The sequence below is a fragment of the Haliotis asinina genome, chromosome 8, assembly GCF_037392515.1.
Source record: "Haliotis asinina isolate JCU_RB_2024 chromosome 8, JCU_Hal_asi_v2, whole genome shotgun sequence".
Lineage (NCBI taxonomy): Eukaryota > Metazoa > Mollusca > Gastropoda > Lepetellida > Haliotidae > Haliotis > Haliotis asinina.
Window position 1 is genome coordinate 22,254,736 of NC_090287.1, and position 21,861 is coordinate 22,276,596.

General features: G+C 37.0%; 2 protein-coding genes across 4 annotated transcripts; one reads left to right on the forward strand and one right to left on the reverse strand.

The window, feature by feature from the left end:
• Positions 1–3,120: 3,120 nt before the first annotated feature.
• Positions 3,121–17,277, reverse strand: LOC137293872 (probable alpha-ketoglutarate-dependent hypophosphite dioxygenase). Its single transcript, XM_067824647.1, has 10 exons — positions 17,150–17,277; positions 13,278–13,381; positions 12,069–12,114; positions 8,650–8,718; positions 7,600–7,676; positions 5,864–5,950; positions 5,135–5,221; positions 4,773–4,901; positions 3,805–3,981; positions 3,121–3,369 (listed from the first exon to the last, which is right to left on the reverse strand). The coding sequence occupies exons 1-10, from the start codon at positions 17,253–17,255 to the stop codon at positions 3,310–3,312; spliced, it is 942 nt and encodes a 313-aa protein (XP_067680748.1). The 5' UTR covers positions 17,256–17,277; the 3' UTR covers positions 3,121–3,309.
• A 246-nt stretch (positions 17,278–17,523) lies between these two features.
• Positions 17,524–20,604, forward strand: LOC137293874 (uncharacterized). 3 transcript variants are annotated; one of them, XM_067824649.1, is made up of 2 exons: positions 17,524–17,706; positions 19,043–20,604. In XM_067824649.1, exon 2 carries the CDS (start codon positions 19,053–19,055, stop codon positions 19,962–19,964), a length of 912 nt encoding a protein of 303 aa, XP_067680750.1. In that variant the 5' UTR covers positions 17,524–17,706; positions 19,043–19,052; the 3' UTR covers positions 19,965–20,604. The 3 variants fall into 3 exon arrangements, with proteins under 3 accessions (XP_067680750.1, XP_067680751.1, XP_067680749.1); XM_067824650.1 differs by having other exon boundaries at positions 17,524–17,645; XM_067824648.1 differs by having other exon boundaries at positions 17,667–17,747; positions 19,043–20,098.
• The last annotated feature ends 1,257 nt before the right edge of the window (positions 20,605–21,861 follow it).

A 21,861-nucleotide genomic window follows, 5' to 3' on the forward strand; every position in this document is an offset into this window, starting at 1 on the left:
CTAAACTATTTTGACATCTGAATTATTTTTTAAAAATTCTGTTTCAATAATGATATATGTCAATTACAGTCACAAGCAGATAAAAATATTTGACCAACAACACAAAAAAAGATAAAACAAATGTAAAAAAATATATATTAAAAAAACGAGTAAATACACATGAAAATTGGCTACACAACATTCATAATATCTTCTTACTCCTTCATCATGTGCATGAAAGCTGGGAGCAGGTGTCTGTATATATACATGAGTGAACAACAAAGCAACAAGATCACAGAGGTGGCCACGTAACAAGGGAAACACCAGTTAATGGAGCAGATTGGTAATGGGAAAGCACAAATGGAATTCCAGGTATAAGTATAACAGGTAATTAAGTACCAACTGGTTATAGAGGGATGGGGAGATAGCTCTGCTCCCTATTTCACAAAGCTCTCGTAACTTTTCTTGTAGCATCAGTAGCTCCTGTGTTACAGTATACGAGGTACAATGGCTACAAGAAAACTTATAAGACCTTAGGCTTACAAGAATTTTGTGAAATAGGCCCCAGACTGACACTAGCTTCTAAGCCATCTATGCTTGTCGTAAGAGGTGACTAACAGGATCCAGTGGTCAGGCTTGCTCACTTGGTTGACCCATGTCATCAGTTCCCAACTGTGCAGATCAATGCTCATGTTGTTGATCACTGGATTGTATGGTCCAGGCTCGATTATTTACAGACCAACGCCATATAGCTGGAATATTGCTGAGTGTGGCCTAACTCAACTCACTCACTCCAAGCCATCAGAATCAACAATCGTATTACAGAAGTTGACACTGACAAAATTTCCACCTGTTATGTGTGGCACTTCTAGGCACTATTCAAAGAGTACAATAACAATAATCCCCATGTCAAATGGTGTCTTTCTAATATTTGATACATGGTATTTACATCAAGAAATATCAGAATATTAAGTTAATAAAATACAAAAGTTCCGCCAACCCGTCAGACTATAGCACTGACTCCCAAGATTTATTGCAATGATTTATTACTTGAGTTAAACTCATTACATCTCCATTACACTAGGGAGCCATTCATAATCTATCACTAGTGGGGGGGTGATCATGATTTCTATGGAGAAGCATGTGCAATGTGAATTCCCCAAACCCAATAAAAAATATATACAAAAAGTATGTGATCCCCTTGCGTGTCATGTTGTCATGTACAAAATGAATGACAACACCCCCCAGCCATAATGTTTAAGCAAAATTTTAAAATGTTTAAGTACAAAATTGATTCCCCCAACTCCCCTGAACAAAACAGGTGACGCCACCTTAAAATCATCATCATCACCCTTCCCCCAACTCAGCCATCAGTTATGGACAGCCTCAAATAGTGATAACATTGATCACACTCACATAAGGTCACTTTCACCGGATACTAATAGAATGCATGTGAGCAAGTAAATTGATTCTGAAAATGCGTCATGTTTCACTATGAATGATGCATATTTAATCAACTTTAGTCAACAAATCTGCCACCTCAGGATCTGGTGTAGTGATCTTTATGCTGACATATTCCATAAGCATATTACCAAAGCTGTCCCATTCATAATATGTTCAGCTGCAATAACTACACGGAGTTGAGAAACAAGTCATACCAAGGAAAACCAAGTTCTGTGGGTAGCTTTTTTATGGATAACTTCTTTCCTGCAATGAGTGGGACGTGTAGGTACTAATACCGTTATCAAGCATGTAATGATAACAGTGTTAAAGTACTGACGGAATGGAAAAAAACAGTTCTTAGGCTGTTACTCTGCATCCCTCAAATTTACACACCTGCAAATAGGATATGTCCATGTAACCTACTTTGGCCTAATTTATTGGGATGCGTAAGAGGACATCCAGAAAAGCATGTTTACTCATAAAATTGAGCAAAATTTCGAAAAGATATGAATGGCAGCTGAAAACAATAGATAAGATATAGATGGCAATTAGGTTGCTCAGCCAGGTACGAATGTCAACTCATGTGCTTTTTCATGTGTGTTGAATATGTCTCAACTATTGATTAACATCTTCAGTGTCCTTCATTCATGAAGTTCATGTTAACATATGTAAAACAGTATGATACCTGATACCAGAGATCATATAATATCTGTTATATGGTCTCTGCTGATACCCATAAAAAGCATTGTATAAAATATCTCAAAATACATTGGTGGCATGACCACCGAAGATAAACTGGATATTGTTAGGACATGCTGTGTACTTCCCTACTTTATATGTCCCTATGGGATTATCATATCATAGCTGATATCTCTGTCCCCCAGCCCCACACCAGCCATCTTCAGCTTCACTTGTCCTGCTTTTGAGACAACCCCTCCTACCTGTTGCATTTCATAGTGATACTGAGACTCCATGGCAGCTACATTCTTAATAGTTTCAGCTTAAAAGTTATTATGTTTTACATCTGTTATTGTTTATAATGAAGCTGAGTCTAATTTCAAAATGGACATTTAAAAAGCGCCCTTTGTAATAAAATATCATCACACACTAATTTGCATGAGGCCATGTCCTGTTCCAGAAAAGTAGCTTTGGACTTCGAAAAACACTGCGTTGCTCATTTCTGCTCTCTTCTCTCTTCAATAAAGCCCTTTTTTCACATTTCCCATCTCTTTTCCACTGGAACTGTAGTTATGTCGGACTTTGTATAACAGATATTTCACACTTTTGCATATCAAGGAGATAAACTGTAGAGATAAACGTGAAAAAACATTTTTTTCCATTTCCGACAGTACCTTAGCACCTACACTGAAACATTGCACTCACTGCAATAAAGAAGCTGACTATCCATGGAACTTGACTTTTCCTTCTTTGTAACAACTTCTAAAATACCTCTCAAAGAAGTCATACCTATGAAAAATATAAAAAAAATTATACATTACTACAGTAATGAGCGGAAATGTAAACCTATCCACTTACACTTCAGAAAATATATATTAATCTATTCATAATTACTTAATAAAATTAAGCTCATTTCAAATATTAAGCAAAGACAACCACATCTATGTGTTATCCTAGCTAAGCATCATATATTAAATTAGTGAAAAGAAATATAATTCTCATAATTTTTCATGCACATTATTTTTCTTTTCTTTTCCTTGGTTTTTAGAGTGGTTTTAATGTAAGACCAAGTACAAACTCAAGAAATTATATGTTTCAATTAATTCAAGTTAAAGCATTCTACCAGCCCTCAGAAAACTACAACCATAGTGAAACTGGTCTAAGCAGGGCAGTTCTAATTTCCATCCTTGTATAAACCTGTGATGGTGTCTAGACAGTGTCTCCCGTGTGGGTCTGCCCAGATTGTAGAAGGCCAGATTTGGCAAGGCCCTGAAAACAACAAAATACACAGTCCATATTAAACATGGGCAGAAATGCATAAAACTGCAAAAATAACAACCACTAATAGTCACATATTTCAATATTAGTGCTAGTTTTTCTCTGTGTTTACTACCGTTTTTTCATACTAAAGTCATGTTAGAAAATCATGTATCTGAACACATATTTTTGTCATGAAAAAGTTATTTGTTTGAAAATTGTATTCTTAATCAATTTTCATAGAATCTTATTTCACTCCTAAATAATATCAGCAGGCTATTCATTGATACATGTTTTCAGGATATGACACTTTACAGTAGCACAGAATATCTTGATTCACCATACTTTCGGTCAGTCATGACACCACTACATGTCGCAGTCACATGTTTTTTTATAGCATTCAACATATAGATCATAAAACACAAACACAAATCAACTTATCCCTACTTTTTTGCCGTGATCGAAGCCCCTTTCTCTCATGGACTTGATCATGTCTGCTGGTCGGTATGCTGTGACGAAGGCACGACGCTGGTTGTCGGTGGTGTTGCCGCGGGTGTAGTGTAGTGTACGGCCATGGTGGAGAGTGCATGACCCCGCCTTGATCTCTGCTGGGGAGCCCTCCGCCTGACAACAAATGGCAACTAACTAGAAGCCCCATTCAGATTCAGCAGTCAAATCATAATCTTTACAGGTAACAAGCATATTCAATACTTTCTACATTAAGGTTGGATCATTTTTGCTTCATTCTTGAAACACTAGGTTGAAGTCTAAGGTTCAGAATATAAGCACCCAATAATTTTCGATAGAATCTTGGTTTGAAAATTACATGTACGAAGACAAATGTAAATTTGTTGAAGTGAGTAAGTGGGAACGGTTTTACACCATTTTGGGCAACCTTTCAGCAATACCACAGTTGGTGCGGTTTTACCCTCTGTACCCATGTGAAGAACCTGGGTTTTTGACAATGCTTAGCTCATACTTTAACCACTTGGCCACCTGATTACCCATTAATCATATCATTAAATGCATCCAGTTCTTATAGCACAACTCAGTATTGTTATCAACTTCATATCACATGAAATACTATTAATGATATATGAATATGTGATTTCACATAATTCCCAACTGTAAAATGTGAATTTGGCGCTTTAATTAACAAATATCAACAAACTAACATTTCACCCTTTCCCTCATTCCTTTGGACAGTTGAAGCAGATAACAATGACATTAGATAAACCTTTCTAAAAAATTATCAAACAGTTTGATGACCGTCAGAGACTAACTGTGTTTGTTTTATTCAAACTTTTAGGCCAGGCCAATTTTATTTCTTGTTTTATTGAAATGCTGGTCATATTTTTTCAAGAATAAGGAAAAAAACCTAACATAAATTCCATTCATCCATTCAGAGAACCCACCTCACTGCCCTCACAGGTCAGAACATGGCATCCCTCTTTCTGGGGTCGGTGAGCTCGGAGACCGTTTTTGTGAGAGCCAGCTGAGAACCACATACAACCGGAATCTCGGAACACGTCATCCATTGCAGTCTGTCACAAAAATGTGGATGAAGTCATCTTTATAATGGTCACATTATGTTGATTCATCACAGTGAAAGTCTTTACAGTCTTCCACGAGAATAGTGCACCTTGTTCGTATCGAAGGGTCAATTGTTCCTACCAGTTACCTAACAGTGAGAGAGGATGCTAGCAAGATCATATTGCTATGCATGAATCCTTAGAAAATATACTATAATTCACTCTGTACATCTTCAGTGACTTACCCAGAAACTGACAGAACGCTTGTCATCGAGGGCTGGCCAGTAGGACTCATCCTGGTGCCATGGCGTCTCCGTGCTGGTGTGAGGAGCCTGTCATACAAAACATGTTGGATCAGCATTAAGATGATTATTACACTGACTGTCTGAACATTTGTAACCATTTACTAACAAGTGTCCAGGAAAACTCAAACTGACAAAACATTGCCTCATACTGTAGGTAGTACTGACACTAAACAGTGCCATTACAACAATATTCATAATAACAATGATGACATGTAGACTGTGCCTTTGTATTCAATGACAATAAACAGTTGATTATACAATCTTTCCCCATGGATTTACAATTGATTTGAAATTGTTCTCATGTTTATCACCCCAAACAACCTAAGACATGGTGATGGTTACCATGTTGATTCATATTTGAAATTGATGGAAACCTGGGACATAACACACCCACCCACCCTATTCCTCCATACCCATTGCAAATCATCCATTTTGTAAGTCTAAATAATCAATCCAATCCTTTTTCCTCTAATAAAAAATTGAACCAAATTACAAAACAATCATGTAGACTTTATTTCAGTGCCAAAAGTCCCTGAACAAAACCACCTATTAACCATCTAGCAGACAAAAACTATCCAATTCCCATTTTGTGAATTCTATTGAAACACATTAAGGGAAGTCACAAGACGCAACATGTCCTACGGTACTACGTCATACAAGTCTAGTCACCTTAGAGAGAAGCATGTCAAAGTCAAAGTCAGCATCGTTTCCAATGATGATTTTAGCCACAGCCAATGTTCGTGCATGGAGAGGACCCTAGTGGTGAAAGCAAAAAATCAAAATACTGCTGTATGAATTATAATACATTTAATCTTGGTAATGATCAAATAATTCAGAGATTTCAACATACTCATAAAGTAATTTAGCTTTGAAAAGCCTAAAATATTTGATTTCTATGAATAAATATGTCAACAATAGCAAAATCACAGACTCCTTTCTTAATCATTTCAGTTAATCAGGAAACAGTAGACCATTTGGAGGAATGGCTGAATGACTTTTTTTCTGTTAATGGAAACAGAAGTGAATGATTGATTTTGCCAATCAAATACCACCCAATACATAAAATATGGGCTTTCTTATAAAGTTTTCACAAAAAATTTCATTTGGATATCAGAATAAAAACAATAACACAACACAGAAATCAGCCAGACAATGCGAGACATGGATAGTCAGGAAAATATTGAGTAGGAGGTCAACAGCAGGTCATGAATATTCAGTAGATTGATAACATGATGTGGACATTTCAGAAATGGTGATCAAAGAAAATCAGCTTTGCTATCTTGGACCTGTTTAATGCTTCACTCAGCAATATTACAGCTGTTTGGTGGTTTAAGAATTGAGAATAAACTGCCATGAAAGATGGCTTGACATATACACATTACTACATGAGAACAGGCCAGCTGACCCCGTTGATGTACATTACTGCCAGCTGATGGCCACCCTAACGATTAGCTGTAAGCCTAAAGTCAAGGTTTGGATATGCTATCAGGCCTATTTATTTTCACGACTAAATAACGGGGTCATTCTGAATATATGAGAGAGAGAGAGAGAGAGAGAGACAGAGAGAGAGAGAGAGAGAGAGAGAGAGAGAGAGAGAGAGAGAGAGAGAGAGAGAGAGAGAGAGAGAGAGAGAGAGAGAGAGAGAGAGAGAGAGAGAGAGAGAGAGAGAGAGAGAGAGAGAGTCTGTGTGTGAATGTGTTCTTGCATTTGAATGTGCATACTGACATACAATTATTTCACCTACATAACAGAACACAAACAGTCTGCAACCATAGCCACTTGTCGGAGGCCCAAAGCCAAGTATAGATAAAGTGTGTTTGGTATGGAATGATCAGTTTATACAAAGCTGTTTAAGGGCTATGCATAGCCTCCAAAATCTGGACAGAAACATCAACAGAAACAAAGCAATAAATGAGATGAGATAACAAACAACAAAAGTCATGAGACAGCCATGATGTTCATTTGTTTACTCCATAGGATGAACCTATGTTTCTGCAATGGAATGGACATGAATCACCTAAGGCACTGCCACCTTCTGCAGATGGTTTGCTGAGGTAGTGTTAGTATAGTGTTTGACCCTGTTGTATAGCAGTGTTTTACACTGTTAGTGCAGTGTTTTAGCTACTTGCTGGCAAGGAGCCAAACCTGTCGACCATATTGATACAGGGACTATTGTATGTTGGAGAAAAGTCCACAGTGACCCAGTTCATAAAAATGTACAACTTTTGTGAAAGTCACAAGCTTGGCTTCAGTATTTGCAAAACATGGTTCACAGTAAGAGAAAACGTAGGCTTTTCCAACGCAGATCTTGTTCATCCATTGACAACTCATACGGGTAAGGCAGACAGGATAACAGGCTGAAGAGACAGCTATAAGCTACCCTGTACACAGAACTTCTCCCTTACCTCATTCAAGTGCTCCACGAACAGAGTCGGCCACATAATCTGACAGATGTTTTCCTTGTCACTTCTCTTCCTGTCGGCTGCCAGAAACATACAAAAGTCTGTTTCAAATGCATTCTCTTCTGCAATTTTCTTGTTACCTTTGTCACCAGCTATCTACAGTGTGTATTACAACCTTCATAGCAATAAATCAAACAATAGATTCATCATGTTAGATCACATGCTGGGGTGAAACGGTATGTTGTTACCATGGTGGTACAAGGCCTTCAGTTCAGTCCATTTCGGTGCGGTACATGAGATATGATCATTATGTAGAAAATCAAACAATGTTTCATTTGTTTCCTGCCAGACTCCAGCCACCCAGGGGGATAAAACAATTAATGACACGATTTCAACTGTACTGATTGATATACAGTTTGGTCTGATTGAGTAGGACTTAAAAACAAATACATTCAATTGATTTTATCCCTTTGAAAATAAACATAATATCACAACACCATTTTGGTATGGTGTTGTATTTAGATTCTGGGTTCAGCCCGCCAAACAGCCCAATCTCTTGTCAAGACCAGGAGAGTTTTCTATCATTTGGCAATATGTTTAAAGCAGCAGATCTGATTTCTGAGGCTAAAACATGCATGTAAACGGGCAGTTCTGAAAGAAGAATATTGTAGTCAGCACTGAAAAGAACACACTGTCGAATGGGAGTTTGTGCTCATGTTCGTTTTATTTTCTTCAAACTAAACTTTTCAGTATCAAGTACAATGACAATAAAGAAAAATATCAAACTGAAAGGAAATATATATGATAAAAAAACTGAGTCTCAGAAGAAGCCAAATAATTTCAAAATGATACCTCCTGACTGGCTAAAATTCTAAAAATTTCAGCATTAGCTCTAGGTTTGTGGGACATGACTTTCCAACCCCAGTGGAGAGGGTCAGTCTGTGAGTTAATATTTAAGCTGCATTTAGCAGTATTCCAGCAACATCATAGAACACCTGTAATGAGTTGACCTATGTGGAGATGAGTGAATGCAGAATGGAAATTGTATATTACCATGGTTTCCAAGATCATGGCGGTGAGAAGACGTATCTATTTCCCCTGCAAGCATCTTCTCCACCAGGTCTGAAGGTAAATCATTTATTAATAAATACAAAGTCATGTTGCTCAATTCTAATAATTCACTAGCTGCTTCAAATTTTAACCAATGATTCCTTTGTAAATTTGTACAAATCACCTTTAAAGGGGCACTGATGCGGAGCAAATTCCGTGGACTGGTTGAAACCTTTGTTATTGTTTTTCTCCCGTGAGTACCCGAATGATATCCCAGAATTCGTGACTGGTTTGTGACCTCTGCTGCACAGTCCATATGCGCAATTGAGAGTTTAATCATAGACAGATCAACTAAGGTGAAGTCATTTTCACTTCATTACAAATGTATTGTGAAAACAAATGAAACACTCTGAAGGATCTGTCACTGGTAGAAATGGTAAAAAACTATTAGGAGGGAAAAACAACGAAGCCATTGTACGTCTCTATATTTTGTCTCATAACCCTAATAACTTTATTGTCATATTTGTATGATTTTGGAAATTGATAAAAGAACACACAGTCTGCTTATGTTTATAGTAAATTTCTAACATGACTGTAACATTTAAACATTGTATAGACTGCCAATGTGGATGCTATTTCACACTCACTATTTCACACACATGATCTAGTGTGTGTTTTCTGTCATACAGATTCTGCTGAATGCTACAGCAATTAAATTAAAACAAAATGCAAATAATGAATGCAAAACAGACTAATTTTATAGCAACAATGTCAGGCTACTACCTTGTTCAGGAATGTATCCATCAATATCCACATAAAAGAACGATATTCCCATTCATCTGCAGCTGGTCATCTGTGTCGTGTAGCTTACAACAGTCTAATTTGCGAAAAAGTAACACAGAGTTTCACGTCTTTCAAGTTGGTGAAAACCTGATAAACCGCTAATTGGTCACCTAAGACAGCACATCTGGCTACTAATTGTATGACGTCCGCCATTGTAAGTAATTTAGTTAACCAATAAAGAGCAATCAATCAATCAACATAATGGTGGTTAATTCTTTGAAGGGAGGATGTTGTTTTTACACTCGCATTTTACGACAGGGTGTAGCCAGTATAGACCAGTACATCTACACACACCGTCTTTTGACAAATCCGCTGTAGAAGATAAAAGTAATTAATCAATCAGAGTGTTATCGGTTAATCCTTTGATCGATGTTTGTTTTGTAACTCAGCTGATAAACCCTCTTGCATCACTTACATGCACATATTACATAACATACAATACATTTGCCACTACAGACCTTAATTTATAATGTTGAATATTTACTCCAGACAGGAGAAATGCCAAATGGGAACCTTTGTTGAGTAACCTCAGTGCTGTTACCACTGATTATACCCATTATAAATTCATTAACTGACCACCAACAGAATGATGACAAATAGCATGTGTAATCTCTGTGTCGCATGCATTCTGAAAATACTTATGGGTCGAAACTGTTTTGAGGATACCAACGGAACTTCATTACATAAGAAATACATACAGGCATTTGCTGTGTACTTGGGTAAATAGGTGTAATCAGGGTTTTTTTTACGTAAGAAAATGTTCAGATTTCTCTACCAATGGCAAAGTCATTGTTTTTAGTTTATGAATTCAAATAAATCAACTGTAGCTACCAAAGTTTATGTGTGATATTTGCTATCACAGCTAAGCAAACACTCAAATCTTTCTATCTGTCTGTCTGTCTGTCTGTCTGTCTGTCTGTCTGTCTGTCTGTCTCAAAACTATCTATACTATCTAATATAAAGCTTTGCAATCTTTCGGACCAAAACAAATGGCTTGCTACATGCCTGTAGAGATAATATTTGCACATAACAAGATTCAATATCGAGGTAAAAACACAGAAATAGGATCAAATTGGATCAGTCACTATACCATCCAAGCATCCGACAAAAAATACACTGCTGGGATATTTTGTTACGATCAGACAAGGAATACCATGGATATTTTTAAATAATGGCATATGATGGGCATCCGGCCTCCTGACTGTTTAGGTGAAGAAATTCTGCTAATGTGGACCGGAGCCCAGTCCCTTTGTCTGTCACGGTCGAGGGAGCGGGCGCTGACCAATTTGCAGATTGGTTTCGCAATTAGACCATTGGCGAGAAACATTATTCGCTCCGCATCGCAATCAGCGCATTCTAGCACTGATTCAGTAGAAAAGGCTACACAGCCTGGATTGTTTGAATCGACCCCAGTCTTAGATGTTTACAATGTATGTAAACATATGACTATTTATTATGGTGCTGACGAAACCATAAACATAACATGTGCACATCAAGGATTCAACTGGATTCAAACCCACAACTGCACATTTTAAACACATTTAAAGATTGTAGAACTGCACAGCAACATTTTGAGCATCTTTGATGAGTGGGGTGCCAGTGACCATTTAAATAATGCTTCATTTATCATTGTTGGAGATATATGAAAGCATCCTAATATGTAAAGAGCATGAAATGGCCATAATTTTGTTACCTCTTTCCATAAGCAAAAATGTGAATATTTTAAACCTCTATAATACTGTTGGTTCCAGAATCAATTTCCAAACATTTCAAACTCTTAGAATAATCTGTATATCTGGAAACATGTCTATTCACTGAACTGAGCACCAGTCTTAGTAAACTCTGTACTTTTCATTACTCTCCACCACTGAGTCTAACAAAAACCCTATGGGAGGTCACGTCAGGTAACCTTTGAGATTGACAAATCAGAACACAGCTTACCAAATCGCGAAAGTGGACATTCGCACATCCCTTATGAACTTTTCATCGCAAAAAGGTTTGTACCCGAACGATTCCGAAAGCTATTTAGCTTACGATCACTTTCGGGTGATGCACACGGCGTACATACAGCCATGACAACGGTGTCTCAACAGTCGCTGAAAATGGTGTTTTCGGCAATATTCAAGGATGTTATCTTGCAGAAATATCAGCTAATGGTAACCATGTCATCAGAAACCCCAAAGCGTATATACTGCAGGTCAAATAACTGTGTTATATGCTGATTTTTGTTTGTGGAGAGATCTGTGTCGGTGACCTGAATATTTTGAAAGTCCCTCCAATCCCTAAATAGTAGCCGTTGTCTGATTGGTTAAATCTATTTAACTGTCTCGCATTTGACTGGACTGTCATTGGTTGCTCAAAGGTTACCTGACGCGACCTTCTACTAGGTTTTGTTAGACTCAGTGGTGGAGTGTAACGAAATACACTGAGACGAAGTTAACTTAGACTGAACTGAGCACTTGACTGAATAACAAATATGGGAATTTAGCAGAATATAATGTTTGTAAACTGATGTGGGAATCACAAAAATTAGATTTAGTGATAAAAAGCAGAGAAAAAGCAGTCAATACTTGTCTCACCTCGATAAACAGCCACTTCCTTTGCATAGAGGATATTCTCAATTATCTGCAATAAAAGAAACAAAATTATAATGACAGTGCAAGCCATCTGTGGGTGAGTGAGTGAGTAAGAGAGTACATCAGAAAACGACTTTAAACACTGTACTATGCAGGATTTGTGCAGATGTTCGGAGTGATGAGTGAACACCTAGATATCAGTGCATCCAAATCTACAATTTTTCATGTTTTTTTAACCAAAAATCATTATGTATATAATGATAATTCATGGTAACAGACCACACAGAGCATTTCAATGTTTGGTTGCCCAATCAAAAATAAAAGTTATATTGTAAACAACATGGTTTCAACAGTACTTTCTGCCTTTGTTTCCTACTATCATGGCCAACAAGCGTGTGTTCTGGTGACTGAAAACAAGGATTGCCCTGATGATTGGCACTATCGATGAAGTGGAGTCTAATTAACTTTAAATTCAACTTATCATGCTTGTAGTCTCTTTTTATTATCTAAAGCTGAGAACACATGAGTAGGCAGTCCAGCAGATTACACATTATTATACTACCAAGTCTTCTTTTAGCCAGGAATCTTGACAAACATAGTACAAGGTATATCAAAGTTTTATTTCTAACGCAAAGTGACACTGCAGGCAAACCGGGATTTTTTAAAAATGTGAAAATGGAAATTTTGTAATAATGCTTATCTTCATACATTTTAACATTACTATGCATTTAATCAACTGAAAAGCATGAAAACCTCCATTGTCTTATTACATGTTGCTTCTCTTATCGTTAAAATATAAGTTGCCTGAGCTAATCCTTTACATCAGTAAAAACCGTATTTCTGATTTTCAGAATATGAAGCTTAGCTGACATTTAGCTACACACTTGGGCCTCAATATTTGCCTCTGAGCAGATATAGATAAATCATGGCAGACAAAAATTCTGGTGACAATTCTGGTACTCATTCACCGCAGAGGATTGCCATATTATTAACCCTATTTCACTCTGTTGCGTGATACATTCATCTCAAAACAGAAACATAAACAATGGATTTAAAAATACTATGACATGACTAAAAGCATTTATTGACAATTAATAATGAGTAAATGACAGTAATCTACCCTTTTTTGTACTGTTTGCAAATTATGGATTAGATGCCCTACATTTCTTAAATAGAACAACACCTGTAAAAAAGATTTAAAAACAATCTTACCAAGTATCCATCATTGTTGAATTTTTCTTTAAACGTTTGCCATGGTTGTGTCTTCAACCATTCATCAACACTGATAACATCTGTCCAAGACACACATGGCAACTCTGTAAAACAGCACTGTCATATTATACATCTTAAGAGCTCTAACATGAATGCTGACAGTGTGATATATCGCAAACAGCATAAAGACAATTCAATGAATACACAATGACTTTCACTTGCAAAGGATTCATCAACTGCTTTAACCATAATTTACATGCATCAATACATAACCTAAAGAAGTTAGCTTTCTGTGGTGATCCACAGTGTCTCAGGATTCGGTGTCTCAGCCTAGGAATTCAGTGAGTGAGTCTGGTTTTGTGCTGACTTTAGCAATATTCCTGCATATCACTGCAGGGAACACCAGAAATGAGTTTCATACATTGTACCCACTGGGTTATCAAACCTGGACTTTGATCATGCAAGTAAACATTTGACCCAGACTACTGGTTCCCTATCGCCCAGTCTGGAATTGGAAAGCTGGTTTGATCAAAAGTAACAAATTGTTCAAGAAGGGTGTTTCAAACTGCAGTGGCAGAGAAGGCTACATGAGGCGTCTGACTGTAAGTGTGAGTTCAAATCTGGAATGGGTTTCATCCTAACATAAGTACTGGAATCCATTCTTTTATAATGAGAAACTGTAAACTTACACCAAACATATCTTACATTCAACCATTTCTTGTGTGTTCACATATCAAAATGGGCCAAACACAATCTATATACCATGTCTCTTGTTGATTGTCTGTTGGAATGCACTATGAGATGACAAGGAAGGATAAAAGCTGCAAATTACTGTAATTGTCTCAGGAACATGAACCCCTTCCTCGAGCATTTGCCAGGATCTTGCTGGAATACTGCTACTGGCGCATAAAGCCAAACTCACACACTCATCAAATATAATATCATGGTACTCTTGTTAATTTTATTGGGATCATAATCTTGGTTGCATTGATTCTTCACCCAAGAATACCTAGAGAACAGGCGGTTGTCAAATATAATGGCTGAAGGAAACCATCATGAAAATTCGTTAACCGTAACAGTTAAAGAAAGATGATGCAAAAGCTGATGTATCCTCAAAGTGCTAGTGTCAATTAAGTCTTCCTGGTTTCATGATTTCTTCCCCACAAAGGCAACACTTCCACTGGTTCATTGGTCTTGATGCGGTCACTTGGTCATCAACAGAAAAGCATACTGACTGCAACCACGGTTCAACCAAAACTGATATTGATGTGAGTTACTATGACGTCAAGCACAGACAAACTGTAGCGCAAATGGGGCTGTGCGGCATAGAGAATATGACAAGTCTACTTATATGCGAGCGAAGCAAGCAAAGGCTGGCAACGTACTTCCCACGCTTCAGAACAAAAAATGTTTTTCCTGTCAAAATATAATATCGACACCATCAAAGGTACGTTCCCATTTCCTCATTTGGTTGTGCTCTCAGATTTCCTGTCCCATGTTTAATAATTACTAACATGAGATATGTTTTATTCAACATTTTAAGCACCACTCATGGTATTCAGATCGTTCTTTACGTCAATTACCCTTGCCAGCTTCCAGTTAAACGAAGTGACGGAATGAGAATAAACAGAAATTAAAAAGAAATACCATATTGCTTAATTTTATCATTAACCTGTTGGAGTTTATTTGTCTGTTTGTCGTCACTATTGTTAGAATTTTCATAATATTGATTTTACATAAAAACACTTCTGGCGCAATGGGCAAATGAAGCAGGGGAGGTAACTGTAAGCATTCCGTATGGAACAATACCCTCCTGTTCCTTCACTCTGTTGAACCTGAAGCTGAAAGGGGGAATGGAGACGAAGAGCGGTCTGATATACCACAAGTTGAATAAAAGATATTTATCATGAGTAACTGTTCAATATGGGGTTGGAAATGTGAAAGCACAACCCAGTGAAGAACTGAGTGTATACCTTTCATGATGGCGATATTTTATTTGACATGAAAAATATTTTTCAAACTGAAGCGAGGAAAGTATGTTGTCAACCTTTGCTCGCTTCTCTCGCATGTAAGAGAACTGGTCATTTGCACTACAATTTGTCTGTGCGTCAAGCAATGATGTTATTTTATTGCCTTCATGTCACAGTATTGTTCATACATTATTGGTTTGTAGTGAATATAGAACTACTTTTCTTGACTACATGCTTTCGTTTTTTAGCTCTTAGCTTTGTAATTACAAAACAAAACAATTACAGACTGGTGAATTCGGTCAATACCTGTTTTTATGGACCCACAAATGCAATATTGACCTTAGACTTCGTAGCGGATTCTTACAAAAGTTTTGTCACATTGGTTTTTAGTTTCATAATTCAATGCAACGAAAGAAATACACAGTCAATACTTATAATTAAATTCAGCAACAAATACTATACCCTTCCAACAATATATTCTTTAAACATAATCAAATTCATCGAAACAGATATCTTTGTTACCACTGATTAACATTTTCGGTGTAAGAATTCGGTAATGGCGTGACATGACTCTGGTGACTCATTTACATAAAATGACACGCCTACCAAACCATTAGCCAATCAGCATAGAGCAACCCCAAAACAGCCGTCAATCAACCAAGCTAACATCGGTCGGCGAATCAGAGCGGAACAACTCAACGTGATGCGTCATGGTATCGGCAAAGTTTCAAGTTCAAACGTTTGAATTACTACCTGCGAACTGAAAGAGATATTTTGAAAAGTGAGAATTGGAAATGAAGCCCGATGATATGAAGTTAGTGGAACTGAGATTGTAGTATTTGCGCAAGTAGAAAGAGCGTGTGATGTGACTGGGATTGCAATGCCATGAACTGATGTTCCAACGTGCGCATGCTCTTGTCGAGGCGTTGCAACATTATTAACGTTCACGGATCATTTTGAGTTGTTTGTTTATGTTAACCACAATGTATCACTTCAATGTTTACCCAAAGTTCGTTAAGGTCCCCGAGTACAAGGGAATTTTCGCGCTGTGTAAAGGTATTCCCCGACATTCCTCAGGTCCGAAAGTAGTCAGGTTCGGTGGGCGTAGCTTATTTTTTTCAGATTCATTGGGAAATGAACTCAAAGGAAATGTTCCCAGTTAACCAATCAGATTGCCAGAATTTTAATGAACACAATAAAAATTTAATTATTGCATAACACATAACATAACAGAACATAACATAACATATGAATTGTAGTATGATAATATGATAACACAGTGTTATTATAATACCTTGGTATGGTTATGTTACGAAAAATATTGGGGAACGGAAAGAGCTCTTTCATTCCTGCATTTATTGTTAGTACTTACACTTGACAAACAACTAGTCTCTGAAATGAACATATTTTAACTCATAGTTACAAAATAATAATATAATGGAACGGAGCCATGAGACTTTCTAAGGGAATCTAGACTTGCCACATTTTCTACACTTGCATGGGCTTTCTTGGGTACACATGTATTTGCTTCAGCCGAAGTTCAGGGTCTGCACGACAGATTATAGGATACTTTACACATGCAAATGAGAAATGTCCCGTAACTTTTTAACATGATCCCAGGCTGATCTGCTGAATATAACAGCTGACAGTGTTCGAAATGTCACAAGAGATAACAAAGAATAGGATCACTAAACTACCTAGGATTCCGGACATTTCCGGTTACCTATCTATCTGGGTCGGGGTGTCAAAGTAGGCTGGCAAGTACCCGTACTGATTATCACTACGTCTGCAATATGTGGTGTACTTGTGACATGTCATGTACAATGTTTAACATATTCAGAATCATAACATGAACTGCTCAATGTAAAGTGTAGCCAAATGATATTTAGTACCTACACATACCTGAATTTCCGTTCTTATGTACCTCTTGCAGTGCCGTTGACATTGTTGTTGTTATTGGGAGTATATCAAACTCTTCACAGCGACAACTGGTTTCCGAAGCTTGCATAAACTATGAAAATAGGTATTATGGCGCTGTTGAGGAGTTTGTCTCCCACATGATGCGTACTACTCAATGCGCAACTAACAAGTTATATAATTGCAAAAGGAAAATTACAAAACTTTTCACAAATGCATGTGAAATATGTAAGAAAAAAATTGGACTTGTTTAATAAAATAAACGTTAAACTCGAGTTCGATGTTTGTGATGGTACTCTGTCGTTAGATGGCATAAATATACTTTGTAGTAATTTGAGTTGCTCGTCAGGAAGTACTGCAAATTGATTCGTCTGCAAATAAGCTTATTTCGCGTAAGAATTCCGTTATGGTGTTCGAAGCACTTTCACTGTGCATAAACAGCATAACAGTCCTTACCTTATCAGAAAATACAGAAATTTAGGTGTGTCTGACATTTCCGTACGTTCGACAATACGAGTGACAACTTTGTTCCAAGACTAGAGGTCAGTTGAGGTGAACATTACTAGTGGGCATATCTAGTTAGGTAAGGATGCAACAGATATGGGCCCATATATACCCCGAGTGCGTGTCTGTACACAGAAATATCTGTCAAATGGGCATCCGTTGTTCTTTATCAGTGCTTGGTTAGGCTGAAATTAATTAACACTTTCACTGTTGGTATATATGCATGTCAACATTGGCTCAAAGGCTATATCCACGGCTCCATTGTCGTTACAGATAGCCTAATATTCGAAGTTGGATGGGACCCGTAAAGTGCAGTTTACCCCTAGTAACGTCCATTTGCATCCACTGGCAAACCATCTCATGGCAGCTTATGAGACCTAGGTTGCAGTGATAGAGATTATGGGAAAAAAGTTGTCTGGAAAAAAGAACCGAAAAAAGGTCCTCTCCTCCAAAGTCCTATTATTGGGAAATTGACTAAATGGATGTTGACAGAGTTTTTGTAGAGAAAACAAAGTGATTGTGTATAAAATACATGGATTAAATACTGAGTTATCCAAGAGCAATGATATCTTAACTGGACAGATCTAATCCAGGATTTAGCTTGAGTTCTGTTTGTCCCAGAAAACTCAAAGTGACAAATTTCATAACCACTCACCTGATGATGTTCGTGTCACTAATTTGTATGTGAAAGTGCCTATGTAAATAAAGTATTAAAAAATTTAAAAGAACTGCAAATATATTTTTGTTGATTTACATTGTTGTATATTAATAAAGTGATAAAAATCTGAATATCTAATAATTGTTTTCTTAACATTTGTTATAAAAAAATAAAAGTAGGACTTTTTTCCCTCAGAGACTTTTTTCCTATGCAAATTCAGTACTTTGTCATTGGTTCTTTTTTCCTGTGGACTGTTTTTGAACACTGTGTTATACAGCCAGATTGAAGCCATAGATCAGTACCATTGTCTCCATGCTGTGTCCAGAACCTGATCCATAAAATATTTCCTTGATGATGTAGATTTTATGAAACATTTTGATGGAGATGATTTGCTGATCTGGAGTGTGTCCAGAATGTGTCCCTGATAAGTGATGTATCTGTTAAAGTTGATAGTTGTGCTTCTAGTTTGTTATTGTTTGGTTCAGTTTCACATACAGAAATTGGTTTCCTTTTTGAAGTGAACTTATCACTTGAACTGATTCCCCACACCACTTTCTGGTTAGATAAGATAACAATAGTCAATATATCAACACTCAAATGTTCTGAATATGACATCAAAAGATAGTTTCTTATTTGAACTCTAAATAGGCTTTACTATATTGAAAGTAGAACCTATTCATTAGTAAGAAATAACTTCGTTGCAATTACATTTTCAGGACTGGTTCCATGATGTGTGATTTTGACGAATTAAAAGATGGCAGGACGGAACACTCAGCTCCACCAGGAATTCCCCCATCTGCCCCACCATGGCTTGATGTTGAAAAGTTTAACAGGGGTAGAAACTTCTTTCAGGAGTATTTCTACAGCAATTTCCTGGCAATGTTTACATCTCTTGTCTGTGGGCTTAGTGTCAGTAATCTTCTGGAACCTCTGGTTTTCACAAAAGCCTCAGACAACCCGTTGAAATCGATAAAGAGGTACTTCAGCACATTTCGCCATGTCACATGCTGGCACTATGGTAATGTCTGGGATAATGAAAGTGATGCGTATCGGTCAGTCATTAATGTCAGGAATATTCATAACAAAGTTGCAAAGCAGATGAACGATTCAGAACAGCAGGAAAGATTGTATTTCTCCCAGTACGACATGGCATTGGTGCAGTGTGGATTTATGGGATGCATTGTCCTTTACCCAGAATACTTTGGAGTTCCTTTCCATCAACAACAGATCGATGATTATGTACATTTTTGGAAAGGAATGGGATACTTGCTGGGTATATCTGACAAATATAACATATGTAACGGTGGCTATAGTTGTGCGCGAGAGAAGTGCAAAGCTATTGAACAAAGAGTTCTTATTCCTGCTTTGAACAATCCACCAAAGGAGTTTCTTCCAATGGCTGAAGCATTCATTGGAGGAGCTAACCTCCTATGGAAATTCAAACTGATGTCCTTTGAATCAGTCCTAGCTTTTGGTTTGGAAGCTATGGGAGAGCCACGACCTAAGCTAGGTTTAAGTGATACTTTAAGACTGTATTTCCTCAAGACGGTGGTGGTTTTAGTGCATTACAGTGCTTTCTTTCGAAGACGGATTAACAGAACCATGGAAATGATGATGGACTGTTCAAAAATGACATGATATACGTAATACATATTTTGTAATATTTCACAGAAAACATCTTTCATAGTGTGCGCGAGAGAGATATTCTCATGCTGATGACACTGTCAGTGTGAAACTGGTCAGAATTGAAGAAATTATATCTGTACGAAGGATATACAGACTCTTTTATTTATTTGTTTATTTATTTATTTGTTTATTTATTTATTTATTTAGCGTGCGTGCATGTGTGAAGAAGTGAAATCTTTATGAGGGAGACGTGTTGGAGAAGATCTGTGTCATGCTTATTTCAGAGACTTCTTATATAAGTACTACTGTATGCTCATATATATATATATATGAACAGTTTATGCTTCTAAAACTTAGTAAAAGGCTGTGAAGACATCAAGGATGCATGAAATTATTTCTCATAGTTGTAATTTTTTTTAGTTTTTTTTCCACAAGCTATGATAAATAATTTTACACTGTGGATGGTCATGTTTTAAAAGGAATTAATTTTGATTCAATGGACCAGTATGTGTTCATGCTTGATTACCTCAGGCTTGGATTTGAGCTGTTCTATGATCTAATACAGTAACTATTATGCTTTAAGTGATTAGCAACTGACTAAACACTAAGTAACAGTTGTCAGTGATATAAATATAATGTTCCTTGATTCTCATTGAGGAGTTATGCTTTGTTTCTCTGACATACTGTATGATGCCTTTTGTCAGATTAGGGTGAAGACAAAGTTTGTGAGAGGAAATCTTTTCAATCCCAGCCAAGGAAAAACAAGCTGCACCCTTAGAATTTCTCCACGTCAACAGTCTAAGTAAACTTAGTCTCAATGTATTTCGTTACACTCTACCACTGAGTCTAACAAAACCTAGTAGAAGGTTGCGTCAGGTAACTTTTGAGCGACCATTGACTGTCCAATCAAACACAAGACGGTTAAACAGATTTAACCAATCAGACAATGGCTACTATTTAGGGATCGGAGGGACTTTCAAAATATTCAGGTCACCAACACAGATCTCTTTACAAACAAACATCTGCTTATAACACAGTTATTTGACCTGCAGTATGTACGCTTTGGAGTTTCTGTTGACATGGTTATCATTAGTTAATATTTCCGCAAGATGACAGCCCAAAACACCATTTTCAGCGACTGTTTAAGCGAAAGCGATCCTATGCTGAATAGCATTCAGAATCGTTCAGGTACGAACCTTTTCAAGATGAAAAGTTCAAAAGGTATGTCCGAATGTCCACTTTCGCAATTTGGTAAGCTGTGTTCTGATTGGTCAGTCTCAAAGGTTACACAACCTTCCATAAGGTTTTGTTAGACTCAGTAGTGGTGTGTAAAAGTGTAAAGTACTGAGGATAAGTTTACTTAGACTGTCCAAGTCAAGAGAAAGACATTGCAAGATCATAAGACTGATGCCTTCCTATGATGTTAGTGAAACAAAGAGTATTAATGTTTTCATGTTTTATTTTACCAGTTAAGTCACGTTACGTATCACATCAAAGTACAACAATACCATGGCAAAACGTTCAAAGCTCCTGTAGGTACTGTTCATACCTGTCATAAAAACACATCACAATAAATGGAGAAACAGATGATAGGTGCCTCTTGCCTGATTCTTATCAGGCAAACCAAACATACAAGAAACATTCAAACAAAAATGTACAATTGTGAAACACAAACAAACATGATATAACAATGGAATGTACAACATACCCATGTAAACAAAGCACTTACACAGCTGATCATGGTAGAAGATGAAGACAAAAGAGAACACAATGGTTGTAAAATGAGGTTAATGTAAATCAGACTGTTTATCACTAGATGTACACATATTAAAATGCAGACATGTTGTATCATGGCTTGTTTGTACACAGAGATCTATACACACGAAAATATGTGGTGATTAAGTTTGAT

Bases quoted from the DNA above. Each gene is read 5' to 3' on its own strand.
- LOC137293872 (XM_067824647.1), bottom strand. From the start codon at position 17,255: ATGCAAGCTTCGGAAACCAGTTGTCGCTGTGAAGAGTTTGATATACTC. The intron at 5,222-5,863 runs GTGACTAGACTT...TTTGTATGACAG, and splicing joins TTGACATGCTTCTCTCTAAG to GCTCCTCACACCAGCACGGA. The intron at 3,370-3,804 runs GTAGGGATAAGT...TGTTGTTTTCAG, and splicing joins GCTTCGATCACGGCAAAAAA to GGCCTTGCCAAATCTGGCCT.
- LOC137293874 (XM_067824649.1), top strand. From the start codon at position 19,053: ATGATGTGTGATTTTGACGAATTAAAAGATGGCAGGACGGAACACTCA.